The 25,643-nt window shown below is 36.0% G+C and overlaps 1 protein-coding gene across 1 annotated transcript; it reads left to right on the top strand.

The window, feature by feature from the left end:
- Positions 1 to 742: 742 nt before the first annotated feature.
- Positions 743 to 24,432, top strand: TMCO3 (transmembrane and coiled-coil domains 3). The gene is made up of 13 exons (XM_015819317.1): positions 743 to 803; positions 6,220 to 7,069; positions 7,874 to 8,053; positions 8,759 to 8,950; positions 10,979 to 11,107; positions 12,942 to 13,034; positions 14,565 to 14,751; positions 16,841 to 16,958; positions 17,916 to 18,111; positions 19,304 to 19,454; positions 20,179 to 20,258; positions 21,170 to 21,331; positions 23,645 to 24,432. The coding sequence occupies exons 2-13, from the start codon at positions 6,548 to 6,550 to the stop codon at positions 23,756 to 23,758; spliced, it is 2,124 nt and encodes a 707-aa protein (XP_015674803.1). The 5' UTR covers positions 743 to 803; positions 6,220 to 6,547; the 3' UTR covers positions 23,759 to 24,432.
- Positions 24,433 to 25,643: the final 1,211 nt, after the last annotated feature.

Here is a 25,643-nt window from a genome sequence, read left to right as displayed (position 1 = left end):
CTTTACTCTTCTCTTTCTCCTCCTCCTCCTCCTCCTCCTCACCCCCCCCCCCGCTCGCGGGCTTCAACTGCCGGGCATCACCTGCACCGTACGGCTTCAAGAAGCCCCTCTGCGCCCCGTTCTTCTTTTTCTCTAGCTCCCGCTTACAACTACTTCGACCTGGAGGAGGCGGAGGAGACTCACGCGGGCCCAGCCAGAGCTAAAACTACGTTACCCATGAGACCGTCTGGCCCAACCATCTGGGGCGTAGATTTATGGTGTAGACTTGCGCGCAGCCTGCAGCTTCCGCTTTAATTTTATTCACTTGTATTCTGCCCGTACGGTGCGGGCAGAAAACAGCGGAAAACTCACCATTTTAATCCAGTTGTGATTGGACAGAAATATATATTTTCTTCACTCTCAAGTCTATTGGTTATGGTGGCTCTTTCCCCCCCCCCCCCGGATTCCGTTCAGCGCTAGAAATTAGGCTGACCGAGGGTCTCTGGACGAACTTGTACGGAAACTGCATGACCTCTTCCCTAATCTTTTTTGCTGCTACCGAAGGAAAGCAAAACTTACATTTTGGAATTTCCCCTCGTTTGTAAGGGTAGTTTTCTCTCTCCGTGGGTAAAAAAGGGAAAACGGGCGCCAATGAAACCTACAACATTTTTCACTCTAAACTGTCGTACTTCTTTATACTGCTACTGGCCGGGGAATGGTGCTGCTTCCCACAATGCACCACCCTTTCCCGTTCACTACATTTCCCACAGCGCACCGCAGCCAGAGGCCAGAAAACTATAATCTCCAAAAGGCGCAAAAGCCGGGTAAGAGAGGCGGACAAGCAGCTAGGACCAGCTAGGTCAGGGGTAGGCAACCTCGGCTCTTTTATGACCCGTGGACTTCAACTCCCAGAATTCCTGAGCCAGCATAGCTGGCTCAGGAATTCTGGGAGTTGAAGTCCACGGGTCATAAAAGAGCCGAGGTTGCCTACCCCTGAGCTAGGTGGTCCGGAGTTTGCTCCCCCTGCCCGTCTCGCGTGGCGCTCAGGGATTGCAGGGCGGCTGAGCGAGGGCCGAAGGCTGGCGTGGGCCTAGGTTTAAAGGGCGGCGCCGTTTAAAGTCCGTCCGCTCCGATGGGGGAGGGCTGAGGGACCATTGGGCACCTGAGAGCAGGAGAGGGAAGGGCGGGGAATGGGCTTGGTGATGGGGACGTGGCTCGGACTCTCCTGGGTGAAGCGATGTCACTCGTCCGTCGGCGGAGCCGGGAAAAGAAGGGGGAGTGCAAATCCAGCGGTAGGGGTCGGGTTTGAGGGGTGAAGAAAGGTGAGGGGTGGTGGCACCATCAAGGTGTTTCTAGGGCAGGGAGAGGTCGGAGTGATTTTTACTCTGGTTTTAATTGGGACGGGGTGGGGGGTGGGGGGTGGAAACAAGCGAAGGAATCCCTAAACGACCTTTCCCCCCCTTCCTCTTCATCTTTGGTAGAATGCAGCTGACCTTTCCCCCCCCCCTTCAAATATGCCCTAGAAAGGGAAAAAAAGATTTTTCCAAACTGGTTTTTGTTTGAACCTGGACCTACCAGGACGCTGGTGATAAGCCTACCCTCAAATACGAATGGGGGGTTCATTACAGCAGCTTCACTTAGGACAGTGGTTCTCAACCTTTTTAATGCCGCGACCCCAACCGGTCGTAAGTCGAGGACTAAACCGGTCGTAAGTCGAGGACTACCCAACCGGTCGTAAGTCGAGGACTTTCCCTGCTCGGGAGCGCCGCGCATGCGTGGTTCCGCCCCCTGCGCCGGCCGAGGCGTAGCTGGCAAGCAGCAGAGACGGAGCAGGCTGACCACCAGCTGGCCCAGCCCAAGGGAGGTAAGGCACCCGCCGGAAAAGGGGGAAAAAATGGCGGACAAAAAAATGGCGGACAGCCTTGCTTGGCGACCCCCGTGAAATGGTCGATCGACCCCAAGTGGGGTCCCGACCCACAGGTTGAGAACCACTGACTTAGGAGAATGTGGGAGAAATGCCTCCTGAGCAGCTTTCCTCCCTGTGGTGTTTTTCAGGTATGTTGGCCACCAATGATTATCATCCTCAACTCTGCTGGCTGTGGGGATGGAAGCCCCCTAAAAGGCACCAGGATGGGAGAGGCTGGTTTTAGGTCTTACGCTTGCTTCTGTACTATATTGTCCTTCACATAAATAATGTCTATCTTATAAGCCATCAATATTAAAAAGACAGGAAGCTGGTAACCTTAATGATTCTTTAAATGAGCTATATAGAAATGCACGTACACCTAATCGATTCATCTTTAACTGGTGTTCTAACGAACATGTCAAAAATGCCATTTGTAATATAATGAATTTACTGCGTCAATGTCTATAGTAGTACCTTAAGCTTAGATTCTGACTCTGTTAAGCAAATAATTATGCAAGCAGCTATCACAGTTAATCAATAGCAGCTGGCAACCCATAATTTTGAAGGGACTGTTTAGATAAGTCACAGCCCAATTTATTTTTTCCCAGTGTTTGCAAGTTTAGTAGTGAGGATGGTTAAGAATTGTGATCTTGCTTGAAGACGGTCTTTTCTGTTGACATTTAAAATGTGTTATAGGAATGGGTATAATCAGGGCTTTTTTTGTCATAGAATGCCCAGAACGGAGTTCCAGCACTTTTTTTGGATGGAACCTTGTAGGGTAGGCAAGGGGAGTTGTATGACGTGTGAGTTCCAGCACTCTTTTTTTTTTTTTTTTAACAAAAAAAGCACTGGGTATAATTAGTTATGAACTAAAAAAATCATACTTTAACCATGAACTAAAAGGCTAACAAATGTGTACTCTAGAAGTACCAAAATAGCTGGAATGTACATATTTACTGAAGGCTAAAAATGCTGTAGAACAAGAAGATCTTGAAGGCATTGTCTCAGTGGTTTGACAAATATAAAGAAGGAAACTGTTAAGCAGAAATGTGAACTTTTAGTCAAAAAACGCCCATCTGATAAAAGAAATGAAGGCAAGTACAGGATAAGAAAAAGAAAATATGGAATAGTTGGATAGGATAAAAACATGATAGGTGACTTCCGGTTTTGCGTCACGGTGAGACGGTACGCAGGAAGACAGGGCTCTGCCTTCCATGCCCGGTTTTGCCCTGCTGGGGCCCCTGAAAAGGGCCTAAAGTCGCCCCAAAGAGGCGATGAAGAAGGAGATGTGCCTTGTTGATCACGGAGAGACAGCGGTCTCTCCGTTCGATCCAACGAAAGCCCTCTAAACTGGTAGGGGAAAGACTGGCCACACCTCTGTGGACGGCCATTGGCTGCTAAAAACTGAAGAACAAAAGCTTAATTAGCACACCGTAAACAGTATGTTTGGACTGGGTGAGAATATTGATCCTTTCTTTACTATTTTACAACTGAATTTCCTGGGAAAGGCTCCCAAGAAGCTTAAAACCTCCGGATGTGAACAGAAGCGGCGTTTTAAATGTTTTATGGAGGACAGAAATACACAATACTGAAGTGAAAGTAATACAAAGCTACAGTTTTGATAAATCTGAGAACTGAGATAAATTGTTAAGATTTTCTCTTTGGAAAAAAAATATTGAGGTGAAATATAAGAAATATAAAAAATCAACCCTTTGTTTTACGAGTGGAAAAAGGATTTTGAATGACATCTAGTGGTGGATTTGAGTATAGCACTATAACTAGCTCCTTCGCTACTTGGTGAATTTCAGTTAAGGAAGATCAGCTGGAAATAAAGGAAAATATTTTGGCACTTTTATCATCCTGACCTTCTTGGACTATAAATACCTATTGAACTTGGACTTTTAATTTCAAGAGCTAGTGGGAAAGAAAGGAAAATTTGACTTTTGAATAGGTCTGGCTGCAGGGAGGTTGAACATTTTGAACACTTGGAACATTGGGGATTACAACCTTGCCTGACTGATAATTTTCAGGATACTTGAGACAAAGGATTACTATAAAATATTGCTATTAGGACGGGATTATAAAGGCTATATAAAAAAATCAGAAAACTAGAGGAAATTCTGTTCCACTCTTACCGAGACTGGTGATACTAGAGGGTTTCTAGGAATGATGCCTCAAGAAAAAACAAGTACCTTTCAAAAGGAAATTCTCTCTATGCTACAGAAAATTCATCAAACAATTCTTGCATACAAAGAGGACATAAAAAGAAACCATAATGAGACTAAAAATAACCTAGATGACATAAAGGACCAAATCTCCAAATTGAAGCTACAACTGGAAAGCTCCCAGATAACAACTACAAAGTATGAACAAATAAACCAGAAATCAGAGGGTGAAGCAGACAAAATAGACCTAGAGATGGAGGAGATAGGAGAAGGGAAATATGGACTGCTATACAGAAATAAAATATTCCAAGACCTACCTATAACAATGAAAATACAAAAGACCTTTTACTCCTTTCTCCAAAATACACCTGATGACAAGGAAGAAGAGTCTATAAAATGGAACATAGAACGAGTAAGGGAAATGTCTAGGGAATGTGGATGGGCGAAATTCCCCCTCCCCAAATACTCTACCTAAACTATCTTTCTCATGCCAAGCAGCTTGCACAAAAATAGAAAGAAAATTCTTGGGCAATTTAATTGCCCTGTCCTGGAAAGCTGCTTGGCAAAGAAAGAAAGTGAGAGTTAGACTTAAAAAACAGAGGATTTGATCTACCAGAGGGGGCACTATCTGTTTAATATACATGTTTGAATATGATTAAAAGAACGGATGATCCTTAGATATAACTAGATATCTATAATGGAAGAATTTAGAATTAACATAGCATTTTTTTCTTTCTTTTGATATGGGAAATTTGAAAATAAATGTAATTAATATTGAGAAAATAATAACTGACAAAGATACTTTAAATACTGATGGGAAATTAAACTTTAATAACAGCATGAAAAACAGGATATTGACTTATGAATTGTTATTGTTACTTCTATAATATTAGTAAAATATGATGAAGCTGTCTATATCTAATTTTGTATACATTAATAGTATTAAGAATTGTAATTGATGAGGGGAAAAGGAAAAAATATGGAGAAGAAAGGAAGATCAAGAAAAAAAATACTGTATTGTGCAGTACTGAATAGATTTATATTGAAGAATTTAATGTTAAATATGTGAACTCAGACAACATGTTGTTTACTAAGCTTTAAAGATTGTAACTTAAAAATTAATAAAATCTGAAAAGAGAAAAAAGATACTAGCTACTAAAAACATGATAGGTAGTGCTATAGGAATTTAAATGCAACATACAATATAAATTAAAAGTGTGTACATGTATTGATCTTAAATATTTTACATATGTGGATGGGGTTCTTTTGGAATTTTGAGAATAAGCTGTGCATTCATAATGAGGAATTGTGAGTCTTGCCTATTAACTATATGGATACGATAGTGAAAATTTCCCATGATGAGGTTGCTCCCCACTGTATCCTATCCACCAGTCTAAAGATAGTCATTATCATTCCAGTTCACTTATGTTTTGTTCACAGATCTGGCCAGGTGGGCATACTTCTGAACAAAACAAAGAGTGATTCACCATTTTTGATTTTCCAATAAGCCTGCTGGGCTCAGAAGCATTTTAATAAACAAATATGATACTAAAGCCTGGTGATCTGCTTTGTAGTATGCCAACCTCATTTAATTTTATTTCAGAAAATGTTCTTTCAAAAAATGTCAAGAGAAGTGGGGGGGGAGGAATGCATACAGGTATTATGTGCTTATGATACTCCTAAATGATGGAGTACCTAATAAAATTGTGAGGGCAGAATAAGATTTGAAAAAAGAATCAGGAATGGGGAAATACTGTATAAGGTTACTGTATGTTCCATTTGTGTAATCAGTTAACAGCCAGCATTGTGGGTAAAGTTAGAGCTAAAATTCACTGTGACTGGATCCAGAAGTGGCAACACCCTTTTTGTTTGTTTTAGCTCTTATACTTAGTTTGCAAAACAACATTTACAATTGGAAAAGATTAAATATTAGAAAGGGGAAGGGGAAGGAAAAACAATTTGAGAGAAACAGAAAAGGAGAAATGAGAGCCCTGTGGGATATGTGTTTGAATGGCAGAAAGAAGTGAGGGGGGAATCTTATATAGGATGATAGATTTTTGGTAAGGAACATTAAGTTATTTGGCAATATGTAAAGCTTTTTTAAAGAAAACTTTTGGATTTTATTTATTGTAAAAAATAACCATTTTACTTTTATGTTTTAAAATACAGCACTGGTACTGTCAATTACATAAGAACAAGCAACCATATCAAGGGGAAAAGAGATTAGGATATTCTTCAGTTCTGTTCATCTTTTCAGTTTGAAAGATGTTAACTGGTGTTATGATTTGGAGCAAAAACAGACAAAGAAAGAAGGTGTTTGTAATGCAAAGGATTTTAAATGTGTACAAAGAAGAACCTAACCTAGTTTATCCTCAAAGAAGAACTTAACCTAGTTTATCCTCCTGTTTGCCAAAAATTGAATTTATGTTTAATTCAGAGGTCCTACTCTGTGTTATAAACATTTTTATTAAGTGGTCATACTGTGTGCATATTTGAAATGCAAAAGACTTATGACAGAAAGTTTGGCATGTTTTCTAAGTGGCATTCCACAGCTTGTAATAAAAACTGGACAATGAGTGTAACTGGGTTTATTTCACTATGGGTACTGGCCTTACTGCTTTGCTGCCAATTAATAACCCATGCAGAACATGAGGACATAGTGAAACATGCAATAAAGCTGCATCGTGGAAGAGGAGTTGCTATTACTCAAAAGAAACAGTGGCTTATAGAAAACTGCAGAAAATTATCTGGACTTCTACATCAAAAGAATGTAGTTCTCAACAAACTGAAAAGTGCAATAAGAGCAGTGGAAAAGGATTCAGGATTGTCATTTGAAGAGAGGACTTTTCAGGTTCACACATTCATAATTTTTCAAAAAGAATTAAATGAAAGCGAAAATTCAGTCTTTCAAGCAATCTATGGGCTCCAAAGAGCTCTGCAAGGCGATTACAAAGATGTAGTAAACATGAAGGAAAGTAGTCATCAGCGGCTGGAAGCTTTGAGAGAGGCTGCAATAAAGGTAAGCTCTTTGGGACCTTCAAACTGTAATGTTTTACAAAGATGAAGCATGAACAAAATAGCTAAAACCAAAGCTGAAGATACTACTCTTTTGCATACATTCAACATTGCTTTCCTTTTAGAAAGGATTTATAGGTCCGAACGATTATAAAAGCCTTTTAGTTCTGCTATCTGAAAGAAATGGTATCTATCTGTCCGAAATGGTATAGGGTCCGAAATGGTATAGGGTTTCCTGCCTGAGCAGGGGGTTGGACTAGATGACCTTCAAGGTCCCTCCCAACTTTACTATTATTATTATTATTATTATTAACTCTGTTCAACTTCAGCTAGAATAACCCAACACGTCCTTCATTTTGTCTTTTCTGGCTTGACAGAGGAAGGAAGCATCTTCCTCTCATATTCATGTGCATGGTTTTCTCACATTAGACTACAGCATAATATAATGGTTTGCTAGGCTACTTGTCTTATCTCCCACAACTATATACAACACAATAAAAGTATGCAATTCAAGCTGAGCTGCTTTGGGGGGAAAACAGTAGAGTACAAATATAATATATACCGTTGTGACAGGAGAAAGAACATATCTTTTTGTGTGCTTTTTCTATTTTAAATTAGATAGCGCTTTCTCATCTTTAAAATGATATTTTAGAAATCTAAAGTACCGGTATCACCCAGTTTTATTGAGTAGTTTGATGCTACTATAATAGCTGAAGGTACAGAAAAGCTTTCCTCAGATTTTTCAAAAGTCAAAATTTGACAAAGCATTTTGAGTTTTGAGTAACCACCTTTTAATATATTTTGACAGGAGGAAACAGAATATGTTGAACTTTTAGCAGCAGAGAAGCATCAAGCCGAAGCCCTGAAAAACATGCAACATCAAAATAAAAGTCTTTCTATTCTTGATGAGATTCTTGAAGATGTAAGAAAAGCAGCTGATAGGCTAGAGGAAGAAATAGGAGAACATGCCTTTGATGACAACAAGTCAGTAAGTTTATTTAGAAACTGGCTTTCTAGCTGTAAATGAGATAAATTATCTACATATTATTTTCTCATTATTCCCCAAAAAACAAGTTTCTGAAAAGAAAAAGCAATTGTTCTATTCCTTGCTGGAATATAATTTTTAAAGACTATGAAGTGTGGAGGAATAAAAAAAAATCAAAATATATTTTAGCACTGAGGAGTAGCATAGCTGTGCTATTCTGTGTAACTATAATAAATAGCATAGTTACATATCCTGAGGTTGAGAATATGAACAGCAAAATAATATATATTCAAGGGTAATGTTACAGGCTAGAATATATGATAAAGCATATAAACTGAAAATATAAATTCTGCAGTGACTGTGCTTATATATGAAAATTATTGCATCCTAAAGCAATAGATGTATAGTCTGCATACTTTAATACTTTTGATTGTTTTTCCTTTTTAAAAAAATTCTCTGAAGACAATGTGGTAAAAGGGATTTTTTTTTAAAAAAAATAATTATCTTCCATATTCAGCAAAAGGCTTCTGATGTATTTTTCTTTCTCAGCAGGCTCTCTGAATCCTCAAAATTCTGCTCAGTCAGTTCTTTGTGGGAGAATTGACGGGAGAAGAAAATAAAACGATATTTGTAAATAAGCGTCTCAGTCTTATGACACTGAGTTTTGCCTTAAATAAATGAAACATTAGAATTTTATTTCATTGGCAGGTGAGAGGAGTTAATTTTGAAGCCGTTTTAAGAGTAGAAGAGGATGAAGCGGATACCAAAAGAAATATTTCAAAAAGGGAAGTGGAAGATGATTTGGGTTTAAGTATGCTTATTGATTCACAAAACAATCAGTACATTCTGACAAAGCCCAGAGACTCAACCATTCCACGTGCTGACCATCATTTTATAAAGGTAAGCTGCTATAAAGAGATGACGAAAATAATATTAAAAATCTATCATTGTCTATACCTTTTTCTTTCAACGATACAATACTAGAAGTTTCAACAGAAGAAAACTGATTCAACCATGGCAAAATTTTGTGGTGCATCAAGAATTCTCGATTACTGAATTCATCTCATTACTATCTTCATTGATGTGCATTGTTATTTTAAGAGAAACATATGGGAAATAAGCAATAAAATATAGTTTATAAACTGCTGACTTTTGGCTGGATATGATAGAAAACAAGTATTCTGAACTTTGTTTCTTTGATAGTCCAGGAATATTATTTATGTAAGTTGCTATTACATAACTGCATATAATCATAATTCTCCTGGACTCAGCTTGATCATTCGCTGGAGGGGCATCATTTAATAAGAAATCTGGATTTAGCTATCAAAATATATTTGCAATAAGATATGGATGCGACAAGCTGGTACGCTTTGATGCATTTAAATATATATATATTTGAATAATTTGGATTATATATAATGAAAAGAAACATAACTTTACTGTTAAATGTATTATTGATGCCACTGGAGAGGCAATTTTACATGTATTAAAGCACAAAAATTCAAAATCTTATATTTATTTTAATAAAGGGAGCACTTTGATTTTTAGTCTGTAGCCTCAAAAATATGTTTACTTTTAAGGCAGGAAAATACACTTTAAGTTGCCTTTGATACAGGTTGGTCAACAGGTCCTAGTTTTCATAGAAATTTCTGTAGATAATCCTCATCTCTATCTAAGAAAATGACATGTGACATTCTTTGTTGATGATCTTGTCAATGCTCCTATTAAAACATGCACAAGATGAGATCCACTTTGTTCAGCATTCATAGAAGAGGCTTAGGAAGAACAGAAGCTACCAAGCATTTCTTCAGAGGTCATGTCAGGCAGTCCTTGGCTGAACTCCTTCCTAGGTGCACTTCTTTCTCATTTTGGGAAAGCCAGCTCCAAATGAAGCAGATGTTTTTATGCAAAAGAATAAAAGGAGAATTTATTTTCCATGTTGTTCTGTATGAGGAATCCAGTGGCATCGTGTTAGTGCTTAAATTATTACATAACTCCTTCAGTTAAATCTTGTCTCCTAGTATCACCTGACCTCCTGGGCGAAGTAGAGAGCTAAATTTATATTGTAATAAATCACCAAAGTATGACCCAAATCACTTCATTTCAAAATCTTTCAGCTAGTTTTACAAATAGCAAGAAATGATATCCTGGGGTTTCTAGATACTTACTTTAGAACCATGTTCTCCAATTTTCATGTCTTCCAGACATGGAGATTTCAATTCCCCAAATTCTCTTTAATTATCATTGCTGGCTGAAGAAGTCTAGGAATTGAAATCCAGCTATCTAGAAAATGTCAAGTTTGGGAAAGATTGGATTTAAGATAAATTCCATTGTTTCCTGCAGGAAAACACATCCAAAATTTACTCTTTCTCCCCCATCTATTAAAACTGTCCAGTCAGTTTAATTGTTTGTAACCTTCAGTTGGGTGAAATGGTACATCATAGGCCAACATTTTTTTGAATCAACATACAACAAATGATGGACTCATTCTAATTTATAGAATGAGTCCAAAGTCAGGACCCATGATTTGCATGGATTGATATTTGGCAAAGTTGTGGCCATTTTACTGCTGCTACACTGCTATGTTACTGCAGTCAGCTGCAGTCACACGATTATCATTTGCAACACTCCCTGTCAGCTTCTTGCAAAGAAAGTCAATAGGGAAGGTGGCAGGAAATTGGAAGTCCCATTGTTTTTTAACCCACCCATGATCATTCTGTTAGGTAAGGATATATCTCTGAAATAATGATCCAACAGGTCACAGGTTAAAGTCTCAATTAAAGTCTCAGGGACAACATAACCCTAGAATGTGATCAGTAATGGATGGTGAACAATGATGAATTGTTAGTGAATTACTTTGCTCCAGGATGGATTGCATTGATTGCCTGGATCTTTTCAGCGGTGGTGTATTTTTATTTTATTCATTAGGATATTGTGACAATAGGAATGCTGTCTTTGCCTTGTGGTTGGCTATGCACAACAATAGGATTGCCAACAATGTTTGGCTATATTATTTGTGGAGTACTTTTGGGGCCATCAGGTTTAAACAGTATAAAGGTAAGAGTATATTTGGGGGTGGTACTTGTTTTTAAGTTAAGTATCAGAATGCATTTAAAAATATATATTTGTAAGAAATAAGCTACTCGGGAAATTTAAATGGACTATTCCAGTGATGGCGAACCTTTTAGAGACTGAGTGCCCCAAAACCGCCTAGCCCACCCGCCCTGCTGCCTGCCCCTGCTCCACCCCACTCTGCCCCCGCCCGCTCACAGGGCCCACCACCACGGCCTGCTGCAGATTGCCCACGCAGCCCTGCAGCGCCATGGCGGCCACACCCTCCACCCATGCCCAGCAGCATCATCTGCGCACATCGGGGCACAAAGGCAGAGTCCCTGCTGCCTGGCTGTCATGTTCTTGGCTGCGCTGTTCTGCATGAGCCGCACCTGGGGGCGACTCTCCATGGGGGCTGCTGATGAGGGGGCCGTGGGGGGAGGCGGAGCTGGGGCAACGGCGCGCGTGCCCACAGAGAGGGCTCTGAGTGCCGCCTCTGGCACGCGTGCCATAGGTTCGCCACCACTGGACTATTCTGTGTGACAATATTAGAAAATAAACTTTTTCTATGTTTCAAGGAATAAGAGTTGAATGAGATGAAACTGAATGTTTGATTATAGGTAGTCCTCGACTTAAACCATTTTTTAGTGATCATTCAAAGTTACCCCAGCACTGAAAAGTAACTTATGACTATTTTTTCAAACTTATAACCATTGCAGCATCCCCATGGTCATATGATCAAAATTTGGAAGCTTGGTAATTGGCTCATATTTATGACGGTTGCAGTATCCCAGGGTCATGTGATCACTTTTTGCGACCTTCTGACAAGCCAAATCAATGGGGAAGTCAGATTCACGTAACAACAATGCTACTAACTTAACAAGTGCAATGATTCATTTAACAATTGTGGCAAGAAAGATTGTAAAATGGGGCAGAATTCACTTAACAACTATCTTGTTTAGCAACAGTAATTTTGGGCTCAATTGTGGTCATAAATCGAGGATTACCTGCAATAAGTATTATTTGAATATTAGGAATTAGACAATATTCATTCAAAATTGAAAAGGAAATTATCTTAAGCAATGAATATATTTTTATTTTTTGATTCCAAGAAAAGGATTTTTTAAATAAAAAAAAATCACTAATTTCAGTAAGCATATAAGGACTCTTAATTAAGAAAATGTTTTATTTAATGTAATTTTCCTATTTAATTCCAAGGTATATTATTCCATTTTAAAGAATATGTCTTGTTAATAATAAGCACTAGCAAATAAGGTAGTATATTTGGCCATTATATATGTTTTTAAAAATTTATTACAGAATACATATAGTCCTTGACTTTCAACCATTTGTTTAGTGACTATTTGAATTATAACAGCACTGAAAAAAGTGACATGATCAGTTTTCACATTTATGACTATTGCAGCATCCCCAGGGTGACATGATCAGAATTTGAGCACTTGGTAACTGGCATGTATTGCATTGTCCTGGAGTCATATGATCATCATGTGACCTTCCCTGCTAACTTCCAACAAGCAAAGTCAATTTGGGGAAGCCAGATTCGCTTAATGACTGCGTGATTCATTTAACAACTGCAGTGATTCGCTTAAAAACTATGTCAGAAAAGTTCCTAAAATGGGACATAACTCACTAAACTGCCTTGCTTAGCAGTGGAAATATTGGGCTCAACTGTGGTTGTAAGGTGAGAACTACCTGTATATCAAATGCAAAGAAATATGGCTACTATGATTAGATTTTTTTTGTAGGAATTTAGTCCAATTGAATATTTTAAGCAACTGTTATAATAAGATTGTAGCATACTGAATAGAATATTTTTCAGTCAATTGTGCAGGTAGAGACATTAGGAGAATTTGGTGTATTCTTCACACTGTTCCTGGTTGGTCTGGAATTTTCTCCTGAAAGACTAAGAAAGGTATTGTACATTAGTACTATAAATTGATATTAAATATGAAACCTAGCATATCTGGAGGAGCATTAGACTCATTTCCATTGATACCTGGTTTTCAAAATGAAGGAATTGTTTTCATTGTCCTATGAGAAGCTCTTTGGTGTAGTGGTTAAGGCCATCAAGCTAGAAACGGGGAGACCATGAGTTGGGGATAAAGCCAGCTGGATGACCTTGGACCAGTCACTTTCTTTTGGTCTTGCCAAGAAAACTGCAGGGTCTTGTCCTGGCAGTTTCTTCCATTCTTCTGAATGGAAGAAAAAAAAGTGTCATATAAGAATGTATATAAGTCAAAATCTATCTTTGTCAAATTAGTAGGATCTTAGCAAAAGAGAAAGTTTAAGAAAATTAAAATTGACAGTAAAAAGTAGGTTGGGTCTAATTAAAAGAATCTGCAAACAGGAGGATGTTTTCTATATACTGCAAGGATATGATTTAAATGGAACTCCCTTTGGGCTGAGATGAGAACAGATTTTTGAAGCACAATGAGAAGTAATGTTGGGAGGGTTTTTTTATGGGGAAAAGGGCAGAAGTTCTTTTCATGTATCACTAAACTCAGCTTCCTCAACTGTAAACGGCTGAGATTTTTTATGGAAATTTGGCAGTGTATGTATGGAAATTTGGCAGTGTATGTATGTATGTATGTATCAGGGGTAGTCAACCTTGGCTCTTTTATGACTCGTGGACTTCAACTCCCAGAATTCCTGAGCCAGCTAAGCTGGGAATTGAAGTCCACGAGTCATAAAAGAGCCAAGGTTGACTACCCCTGGTATATATGAATGCTGTGCCCTGTGGACATGTAGATTTTAGTTCCCAGACTTTCTCAGGTACTTGTCAAGAATTCTGGCAATTATATAGTATGACCACAAATCTAGAAGACATCAAGGTTGCTCATGAGGCTGCTCACAAGTTTAGATTATAGGCTGGCTATAATTTTTCAAGAAATATTACTGATTAAGAAAATAACACATTTTTGTCATTTGTATTTTAAGTGCACTTACATGTGGCACATATTACAGCATTGCTATTATTCTGAAATTTCAGGATCCAAATGTTGGACCCAAATATAGTAGTATTTTGGGAAAAAGCTATAATGATGATAGTAATAATTAGAAGGATTGAATATTGATTATTACCAAAATGGGCTGCTATGGTTAAGGCTATGACTAGAAGAAAAACTTTCTTAACATTGTAGCCTTGTTTTCTCTTGGTAACGATAGATTTCTTTGAACTTTTATAATAGCTTAAACATCTTTGAGTTTTCACTGATATATAGATATCCAAACTTTGTATCATTGAAGAATAAAAGGTGTTGGACTTTATGCTGTTTGGTATTTTTAATATCTACAAACATTGGCAACAAAAATAATTTTGAAACTCAAAAGAACTTTTGGCATCTAAATAGTTGCACATTTTTTCTTACCAAGTTTTAGTATTCAGTTGAAAATAATATTGAAAATGCTAAAATTCAATTCTATATTACAATTATTCTTAAAGGTATGGAAAATATCTTTGCAAGGACCTTGCTACATGACACTCCTGATGATTACATTTGGCTTACTCTGGGGGCATTTTCTACAAATCAGAGCAACTCAGAGTGTTTTCATTGCTACTTGTTTATCATTATCAAGCACACCGTTGGTATCTAGATTCCTTGCAGGGAGTGCTCGCGGAGATAAGGAAGGTAAGTCCAGTGCAACTTCTTTATTAGAATGCAAACATAGGGCCATATACAAATTTTAAAAAATGATGTAAATAGTATTTTTGAATTTTTTTGCTGTAGAAAAGTGCTTTTAATTGACAGTTAACTTTCAAATGTTATAATGACAGTTTTGAACATGAACGCTCTTAGTTATTTCAGTCACATATATTTCTTTTAGCTAATATATCAGTTGATCATACTTTATGTGAAAAATACTTTGGGTTAATGTTTGGTGACACCAAACCTCTATGTTGTTCTGAATTATTGAGATCAGTAACTCATGAGTTAATATATATTCCTTATATATGGTAAACATATTTCTTGCTCCTGTCTTTTGTACTAAATATTGTCAGCATTTGTGTAATTAAAGCATTATGTTTCAAACAGTACCAAGCTTGATAATTTTGTAAATATTCGATGTAAATAATCTTCATAAGCTCAAGTTAATATAATAATAATGCATACAGTTTTATATTTAGTGAATCTTTATTTTTTCCCCTGGCATTGGCAAAAGTTTAAAGTAATACAGTAATGAAACTAAATTGTAGGTCATAGATATGACTGAAAAAGGATTCTTCACTTCTTCTGTAGTATTGAAAGCTGGAGTCAGTCAATCAAGGTGAATAATGAAAAACCCAGTTTAGTCCAGTCCATATACTCACTTTCTTCAAAGACATAAGGTTGTACTTTGTGTATTTTCCATGAGAAGAAACTGGAAACAGTTATATTGAAATGGTTCTATAGTCATCTTCTATGTCTCTCATATTTGTGTCAAGAAGTTGTCTCAGTTTACTTTCTGAAGACTTAAGATTTCTCCTATCCATTGAAATATCTACAGGTGCAGAATGAATTGTAAAATTTGTAAAATTACACTTGAAGCTTTTGGCTTGGCATAGAAACCTTATGATGAAAGAGTAGTTAGATAGCAGAGAGGAAGATACCTATTCTTGCTACAGAGGCAGGTGGGCTACTTTCTTGCATGTTCACTTCTGCACTGCAACTATAGATTCTGGCATTAAAGTAAGAGATGTTTTTATTCTTCTTCTTTAGGCAAAGGGAAGACAAAACTGAAGTGTTACAAGAATGAATCACTCCTTATTTGTCATGTATGAGGGCAATTTGGAAATAAACCTGTTTGGTTATCAATGACAGACACAGATACAGAACTTTTATTACACACATTAGAAAACTACATTACATTACTTTTCAACATAATCGCCATTCCAGTTGAGGCACTTGTCATAACATCTTACAAGGTTTGAAATTCCTTAATAGTAGTTGCTCGACGCCAAATCTGGGCTATACGGGGGGTGATCAAAAACATCCCAACAGAACTGCTTCAAAAGTTCTTGGGTGCGTCTAGCAGTGTGCGGACGAGCAGTATCATGAACCAACACCACACCGGAAGTCAGCATACCCCGAAGCTTGTTATTTATGGGTTTTCGTAATGTTTCACAATAGACTTCTGAATTGATGGTCGAACCACGCTCCATGAACTTCACTAGCAGTACTCCTTTGGCATCTTCATATTTGGTGGGTTTTTCTATGGCAGGGTTCATTTTCAATTGTCTCTGCCTATTTCTTACACATGCTCAAACGGAGGTTTATTTCCAAATTGCCCTTGTATTTTTATCTTTGCTCTCACTTTATTTATCAAATATCTTTGATAAATTGTAGAAAAATATACAGCCTAGGATAGTTTTTGGAAACATTAACAGATTACAGCATATAAAATGGAATAGAAATATGTCTCAAAATCTGAGGAATGGAAGCAGGCATCTCCTTTTACGGTATTTCCGCATCCTGAAAGGGGCACCCACATCAGCATTTTAAATAAATGAAATAAAATAAGGTTTTAAACAGGTACAGAGTATTAAAATTCAGCTTCCTTGAGGGCAAGGGAATAAAAGGTGATTGATTTTTGAATTCTGAAAGTCACACATGCTAAGTACTGACATTTATACGATCAGTTAATTTTGAAAGTTACACGATCAGTTAATTTTGAAAGTAGACAATTCTTGTTAATGAAATGTTAAGTTTCATATTACAGTGAATGTTTCTTGCCTAACAGGTGAAATTGATTATAGCAGCGTTCTCCTTGCAATGTTGGTGATGCAGGATGTACAGCTTGGCTTATTCATAGCTGTGATGCCAACTTTTATTCAAGCTGGATTTGGCACACATTCCAGGTAATAAAGCTAAGTTGTTACTTTGTTCATTACATTTTTCTCTTGATATTTTGCAAAAAAAAACAAACTTGGATAATATATTTGTAGCGTTTAATTTGTTATATACATTGCTTCATATTTATGAATCAATTTGCTATCGATCTTCAGATCCCATGAGACAAAGTCTTTGGGAACTTTGATATTGTTATTCTTGCAAAAAAGTAAAAAGGGGAGGCATTAAAGTAAGAATAATCAATACTAAAAGTGAAGATGGGGCATTTGAAAAATGAGAGAAACTAATTTACCTAGGAGAAAGAATTCATGAATCAAATCTAGAAAAAAATCAGTATTGCTAAAAAAAATCAGTTGATATTGTGGAAACATTTATATAAGCTGACATGCCAGACAATGAAAAACCTAAACTGCAAGACACCTCCTGAAGATTTAAGAAATAGATGAACTTTTACAAGCAGATCTAGATGCACTGATGTGGCCAGATCACAGCTACAATGAAGTCTGGAATGATACAGTCTTTGTAAATGTGAGCTGGTTGCCAAGTACCCCAAAATGTGATCTTGGGGGCACTGTCACAGCTGGAACTTCAAGGACCAGTTATAAGTGTCTCTTATTGTTCACAACTTTGAACAGTCACTGCATGTGACAGTGGCAAGAAAGGTTGTAAAATAGGGCAAAAATCACTTAACAGATGTCTCACTTAACAACATAAATTTGGAGCTCAATTGTGGTCGTAGGCCGAGGATTATCTGTATTATTATTAAATATCAAACCCAACTGAGTAACATTTATTCTTTGATTAAAGTACAAAAAGTTACATCTTAAACTCTCCTCTGAAATCAATGTTTTTCTTTTAGAGTAAAATTATAAAATACGGTATATACATTTGATACTACATTTGTAATAAATACATTGAACAATTTAGAATCATGACATTGATACTGGCTTTTTTTCTTTTTCTAGCATCATCAAAGAAATACTAAGAATATTGATGCTGATTGGACAAATCCTCTTCTCCCTGGCTGCTGTACTGCTTATATGTCTTATTTTAAAGACTTACCTGATAGGACCCTACTACCGCAAGTTGCATATAGAAAGCAAAGGAAACAAAGAAATTCTAGTTCTAGGCATATCTGCTTTTATGTTTCTTATGTTAATGGTAATTTTTACAATTTTTTATATTTTTTGACATGTTCCTTATATAAGAATTTATTATATTTGAAAACTTAAATAACTATAGATGAAAATATAGCTTTCAATCATAGACGCTAAATCTATAGGAGGATGAAAACTGTTGATAAACATCTGGCATCTAATAATTCCCAGTTTGATTATATTAATGCATCGTATTGCATATTGCATATTTATAAATAAATGTGAATTCTTACAAAATGGATATGATAATCAGTGGCCCAAGTTGGTAATACCTAGCTGATCTTGAAAAGCTAAGCAGGGTTCAACCTGGCTAGAATTTAGATGGGAAATCACCAGAAAAGAGGCTGCAAGAGTTAACAGGAGTTAAACTGGGCTAGGCCATCTTGACTTCAATTATTTATTAATTTGCTGAGTATTTTACCACCCATTCTCCCAAAAAATGTATGCCCACTCTTTTAACGTTTATACAGAATGGTCAAATCTCTAATCATACCGTTGGCACGTCCACTTATATAACTTGCTTGGCATTCAGCAAGTTTGACATTTATGTCCTAATGTTTTAAGTTTATATCAAAATAATTCCAGATGACATCTGTACACTTCAGTGAGGAATGACATCTACCAAGTAAAGTTGCAATATTTATTTAGACTAATGAAATTGAAACCCATGTATGTACAAGATGTCCTCCCCCTCCTCAATTCTTTGATTTCACAGTTGGCTATTAAGAGACGGGCTTGCAAAAACAGCAAATTATAGGGGCTAAGAATCAATGATAATGTAGTGTATGGGAAATGAGGCAGTTGTAATCACAATGGCTATATATCTCATTCAGGATCAGAGACAGTAAACAATGAATAGCAGTTGAAGAGGAAAAGTGCCCAGAAAAGGATATTATATCTATATGCTCTTTGCAGTAAATACCCATCTGATTTATCACTTTAAAAATAGATATTACACCCTTTTGAACTTAAAATGGAGGTTAGATCTCTGAGTCCATAAGATTTTGCATAACTCATTGTCATGTGTTGAAGTTTAATTGTATGTAGAATGTAATCATCTATTGGGTTATGTGCAACATTTTTATTGTAATCTTAATTATATAATCTGATATGAAAGTGTACATTAAATGTACATTATCTCTGTGAAGATAAATTAACATTCAGCTTAATCTTATGTATTTCCATTTTCCTAACAGCTCACAGAGTTATTGGATGTTTCAATGGAATTGGGATGTTTCCTGGCAGGAGCACTTATTTCTTCTCAGGGTCACATGGTTACTGAGGAGGTTATATCCTGTATTGAACCAATACGTGACTTTCTTGCTATCATATTCTTTGCATCTATAGGTAATTTATTACAGAATCATATATAAATGACATTTAATTTTAACAAATTTGATTATTTATAAGCATGAAGAACATAATACAAGGTTTATAATCTAGGCAAATTTCTGATGCACTTCTAGAATTAGAAAAGGCTCATGTGGAAAAGATAGAGTGAGAGAAACTGATAAATAAATGTATATGGATTATTTATTGCAATATTCAGTTTCCAGCTTTTTTGGAAACTTTAAGATTTTTCAATGTAAACAATAGGCTTAGAGGATAAATGGTACCAGCCATCATTACATCTGTGCTCTTTCCTGCATTTTAACCATTTATTGGAACCATGTTCACATCTTACTGATATTTTCTAAATTATATTTTAAGCACTTATTAAACAGTATTAAAACCTTAGAAAATTACTTAAAACCATGCATTCAGAAATGCAATTATGTTAGGATAATTTTGTCAAAAAAAGCTGAAGTAAAAAAATAAAATAAAATAGAGAAACAATATCATACTCCCCAAGGATTACAGATAAGGACATTTTCAGAAAATATTTCTTCCACATCATACTATACTTCAGACCTCTATACAAATATTGATGACCGCTTTGATTTGATATATTGTCTTTCAAAATTTTGGAAATGAAGATCATATTTTTCCATTTCATACATGGAAAAAAATGCCTGATTAAACTTTCAGGAAAAGTAATGAGAAGTATTCCTTTTATTTTTTTCTTTTGCAGGTCTTCATGTATTTCCCACATTTGTAATATATGAACTCACAGTCCTGCTGTTTCTTACACTTTCAGTGGTGATAATGAAGGTATTAATATTTTCTAATAGGACTAGATGTTAATGGAGATTTATAATTTGTATGATTACCCCTCTCCCCATGTGTGCCAAAGCTGTTATGTAGACAGCTGGCAAGAATAGCCAAACTTACTAGTATATACATTTCTCTTGTGGGTGTCTTTTCAGAAATAGAGGACTGGAGTGTCACATATAATTTAATATATACTGTTTTTCACTAATGCTATTTTAATAATTTGATGTTATTAAAGTATCAGTTGTGGGCACTATTAATGTTTTTTACATATACACCAAAGTCCAGGATTGTGTTTTACCTCAGTTGGTAGGTGAGGAATGTCTGTGTCAACTAAATGTTAGATAGAGATATTTATAGATGTATATATTATATAATTATAATATCCCATGTCCCTTGAAGATGGTAATGAATGCTTCCATGCAAACATTTTTGCAGATAGCATTCAAAACAAAATGCCTCAGCAGACTGAGATGTAAATAGGAAGATTTGTGGAAGCTAAATTTCAAGAGGCTATGTCTGCCTGATTTTAATTCATTTTTTACCATCCCATTCCATGTATTACACTCCAGAACTTTGTTCAAAGCTGTTCTGTCTTTTTTTTTTTAATGGAGACATCTGGAGATAGGAGACTGCTGTACGTACTGACTCTATAAGTGACAATACTAGCCCTTTTAATGTGTCAAAACATGTAAAAAAGATGTGCAACTTGGATCATGCAGTTATGACTTTTTTTTAACCATCTCGAGATGGCTCTGGAATTACTTAAGTTCTATCACTGAACTTTTCATATCAATATAGTTCATTGATGACTTCTTCATTTTGATTTTTTAAAATATTCCATTGAATTCCATTGATTTTTTAAAAAAAAGATAAGCTTGTTTGTTCCACTGTTTTTTTTCTAAAAACAGTCTTTCTCTAAGTTTTTCCTGGCAGTACTTGTGCTTTCTATGATTCTTCCAAAGAACAGCCAGTATATCAAATGGATTGTATCAGCAGGCTTGGCTCAAGTCAGTGAATTTTCCTTTGTCCTGGGAAGTAGAGCACGCAGAGCTGGAATAATTTCTCGAGAGGTGAGTTATGATTGATAGTTTCTTTTACGTTTTGGAGGATGTAATAAAATGCTAGATTAGATATTATATAGTTTCTTCTGTCGCTTTATTTTCAAGGAACAGTAGCAAAGTACAAGGACAGTTGATTAATCCTTTTCCTTCAAACTAATTTTCCATCTAAAAAATATCTTCCATAAGACTGGATGCAAAAAAATGGGAAAAATCTATCAAAAATGCTATTTGCGGGAAGGGAAAGTCTTAAATAAGCTTATACTCTCCTTGTGGCAGTTTACAACTTCTCAGAGCAGTGAGTGTATATAATATGTAGTGTTTTGTAGTGTTTGATTTTTCTACGAAAGTTTTAAGTTTTTAGACTTTATTATTTTCTCTAATTGCATATATGAATTCTCAAAACTAGCACATATCAGCTTCCCAGTTCTGAACACTGAGCAGCGTATTGAAAAATAGCAAAGTATCAAAAGCAGACTTATATTTCAGTAAATAAAGTTTATAATTTGAGAAAGTGATGTGAAGGATTGCAGTTCCAGATGGGTAGGCAATTAAGTGATTTTTATCTTCCCATCACATTCCTCTGGACCTCTATAGATACTCCTTGACTTACAACCGTTTGTTTAGTGACTATTTAAAGTTACAATGGTACTGAAAAAAGTGACTTATGATCGGTTTTCACACTTACGACCATTGCAGCATCCCCATGGTTATGTGATCAGAATTCGGATGCTAGACAGCTAGTTCAGATTTATGATGATTGCAATGTCCTGGGGTCATGTAATCCCCTTTTTGTGACAAGCAAAGTCAGTGGGGAAGCCAGATTCACTTAACAACTGTGGCAAGAAATGTTGTAAAATGGAGCAAAACTCACTTAACAAATGTCTCAGCAGCAGAAATTTGGGGCTCAATTGTGGTCATACGTCGAGGACTACTTTACTGACATTGTTCCAGAGGGTGCAAGATATTCAGGGAAATTAAGTGAAAGTTGCCCCTGCATTTTCCACTGGCGTGAGCCAAGAAAAACAAAAATCATGTGTCATTTCCTAATATAGCTTATTTTTCATTGTCTTATTTTTCGCTCTGAATAGTAACATCATCTTTAATATCTTAAGTAGCATAACATAACAGTATTTGGCCATTACTCTGCCTAGAACAGATTAGTAGATTTGTGGGGGCAGGGAGGTTGAATGCTGTTCCTTAGCTGTTCACATGACAGCATCAGCAGCTCTTTAAACTATCTGATTTTGGAAACTTAAAGCCTTAAAACCATGGTAAGATGGGACTGCTGACATTTTAATGATCTGAAGTATATGAGGAAACTGGAAAATTAAATGACATGAATATACCCTGAAGGCTAATACGAAGTAGTGGAGACAGATCTGGAGTCTTTGAATAAAAACAGAGAATAGTATTGGGCTAATAGCAGATTAGGATTGTGTTTGTAATCAAGCTTCTCAGAGTCATTGACTGAGATGGGCAGCCATAAAAATTGAATGAATGAATGAATGAATGAATAAAATTATGAGGAAGCTGGGAAAGAAATGGGACACAGATCAGTCCATTCAATTTTTATATAATTTTAATTCAAATTTACAAATACAAAGATTAAAAAATACACGCTAACCTTTTTAAAAAGAAAAATTAAATTAAAAAGTGCAAGTGGGCTAAAGAAAAAAATATATAGAAAAAAGAAATAAAGAAATGGCTTCCCCCTTCATCGAGACAAGTACAATTTTAATAACTTATCACCTTCTCTGATACTATAACAAAGGATGTCTTCTTCCTATCTCAGCTTTTATCAATAAACAAATTCTTAAAGCCCCCTTATTCAACCCTAACCAACAAAAGTCCATTAAGCATTTTGTTCCAATGTGTATCAATGGGTCTCTTCTTTAATTATAATTGTTAGTGTCCATTTAAAGAATCTGAACTATGGGTTGGGCATGATGTCTCTAAACCCTCCACTGTTTTACAATCTCCTCGTGGGGAGCGTGTGTGGGTAATCCTAAATTCTCTTCCTTGTCCATTTGCTGGCTTTTCATTCTGCTCCAGTCGTTTTCTATTGCTTCCCCAGAAGCCCATTCAAATAACGAAATATAACATAGAAAATTGCATGCTGACTTCTTCTATCTTGGGGTGATTAAGTCTTTGCCAAGTCATCCCAGAATAAGAAATCTAAGTATTCAGCCTGAACAGGTTGTCCAGGTATAGCACAATTATGTTATTTTTAACAGTGTCAGTTAAGTTTAAGCACTTATAATGTGCTCCTGACTCAAAATGTAAGTAAAAAATATAGATAACATTTTATTTTTCAATTTCTAGGTCTACCTCCTTATACTGAGTGTGACTACGCTAAGTTTATTGCTTGCACCAGCACTGTGGAGAGCTGCAATTATGAAATGTGTACCAAGATCTGAAAGACGATTATATTCCTGAAAACCTTTAGTTCATGTGCTTCAGAGAAGGAAGCCTCTTTAGATAATACATTTCATATGTTATTTAGCTTACTACAAGCCTTATACTGGTTTCAGTTCATGAAACAGAAATGTAACATTTTTCATAATACGTTTTGATTTTTAGAATACTGAATATATGTTAAATAGATTTTTCCAAAATTTGATTTATTTTTTTAAAAATCTATGAATCCAATAATTAATGTGCCTTTTACAGGATTATTTTCCAGTCCATGCAACAAATGAACATTTATAGTGCCTGTGGTACTACTATAAGACAACCACTCAATTAGTATCTAGTGAAACATTGGTCACAAGTTTTTTTTTTCCAAAGCAATATAAGTTTTTCATTCAAATATAGGATTTAAAACTGCTCTGAGAACTGTAAATTATATTCCTAAGAATATCTCACTGAATTATTTTTAAAAACAATTACCTATAATGATTTATTATTATGATTTGTGGTCTGAAACATGGTTAATAGTGATCAGAATAACTTCTAGTATGACTACCGTCCTTTTATACTGATAACTATTAAAAGTATTCTTGGGGGATATTTAATTTTGTAGTTCTATTCATTGGATATATAGCAGAATTAGAATTTGTTGTCATGTTGAACCGGCCTTTGAGTATAAATAAATGATTCATTACTATGCATTTTCTTAAAAAAAAATCCTTAAATTATATTGCTCCATATTATATGCAGTGTTACTTATTAGAAATAAATGCACTGGTTATTCGCTAAACTCAGCTAAATTTTTAAAAACTGGCATCCTAAGTAAGAATTGATAATTCTACACATTCTTCACTGTAAGAGTTTGTTATTAAAACTGTTTTCAAAATATAGATTAAATATTACTTTCTAAAGTTACAGAAGGTCTCTGGAAAAGTTACAAACTGAAATATTATTTCTGGACATAACATTGGAAGTGAAAAACCTAAAGAATACAGGTAGTTCTTGTTTAGCAAACACAGTCCGGACTGGCAACTCAGTCATTAAGCAAAGTGGTTGCTAAATAAAACTGCAGCTGCGTTTATGATTTTATTGAACTTTCCAGGCTAGCGAAGCTTGTAAATGCAAGAGTTGGTTATAGTTATTTTTTCATCACCATCATAACAGTGAACAGCCATTAAACTACCTGTGTTACCTTTTCTCCAACTTAAAACGTGGACAGAACATTTGTGTTATAGTATTTCTATTCAAGAAATCAGTGGTTGGTATGCATACAGGTATATACTGAGTCAAATACTCTCTTTTATTTTAAATATTAATATTTTTGTATGCTTTTCTGATTTTGGGCAAAGAAAGGTTCATTGTTTTAAAAGCATGTAATATTCTCAATATCCTCAGAGTCAAATAGTGTAAGAAAACTGCCTTTACAATAATACGGGTTGATAGGGCAGGAACAAATTAAACTGTGGCGTCAACCTTCCTTTGGTTGAACTACCTTTTACTAATTCCTGTTCCTTCAAGAAATGTGCTCGAGCTGATTGTGCAAATAGATAAGGACATTTTATGAGGCAGTATGTTAATTCAAAGCCCATTCCTCTAATCCCCATTTAAAGATGAGCGACTATACATATCGAAATGTACAAATAAATAAATGTAATATATAAGCAGGGAATATTTCAAATGTGCAGGGAAAGCCCTAAAAATAGGAAAGTTGAATCCTCGGACTTCCATATCCGGTATCCATATGGTCTCCCCTCCTGAATTAATATCATCTCTCTCCTCCCTAAATGGCTTTGTGCGGCTTCCTACTTTGGAATCCGCTCATCCACAAAGATTATTAATGATTGCTTCTGGAAAATGACCGATAATGCATTTCTTAACATTATCCCACCTCTTCCATCTCGCTATAATCCGG

The sequence above is a fragment of the Protobothrops mucrosquamatus genome, unplaced genomic scaffold, assembly GCF_001527695.2.
Source record: "Protobothrops mucrosquamatus isolate PMUCROS unplaced genomic scaffold, P.Mucros_1.0 scaffold897, whole genome shotgun sequence".
Lineage (NCBI taxonomy): Eukaryota > Metazoa > Chordata > Lepidosauria > Squamata > Viperidae > Protobothrops > Protobothrops mucrosquamatus.
Note: the sequence above shows the minus strand (reverse complement) of the source record. Positions and strands in the feature narration are given on the sequence as shown.

Excerpts from the sequence above, each read along its gene's own strand:
- TMCO3 (XM_015819317.1), top strand. The coding sequence starts at position 6,548 with ATGCAAAAGACTTATGACAGAAAGTTTGGCATGTTTTCTAAGTGGCAT. Across the intron at positions 13,035-14,564 it reads CTCCTGAAAGACTAAGAAAG|GTATGGAAAATATCTTTGCA; the intron begins GTATTGTACATT and ends TTATTCTTAAAG. Across the intron at positions 14,752-16,840 it reads TGCTCGCGGAGATAAGGAAG|GTGAAATTGATTATAGCAGC; the intron begins GTAAGTCCAGTG and ends CTTGCCTAACAG.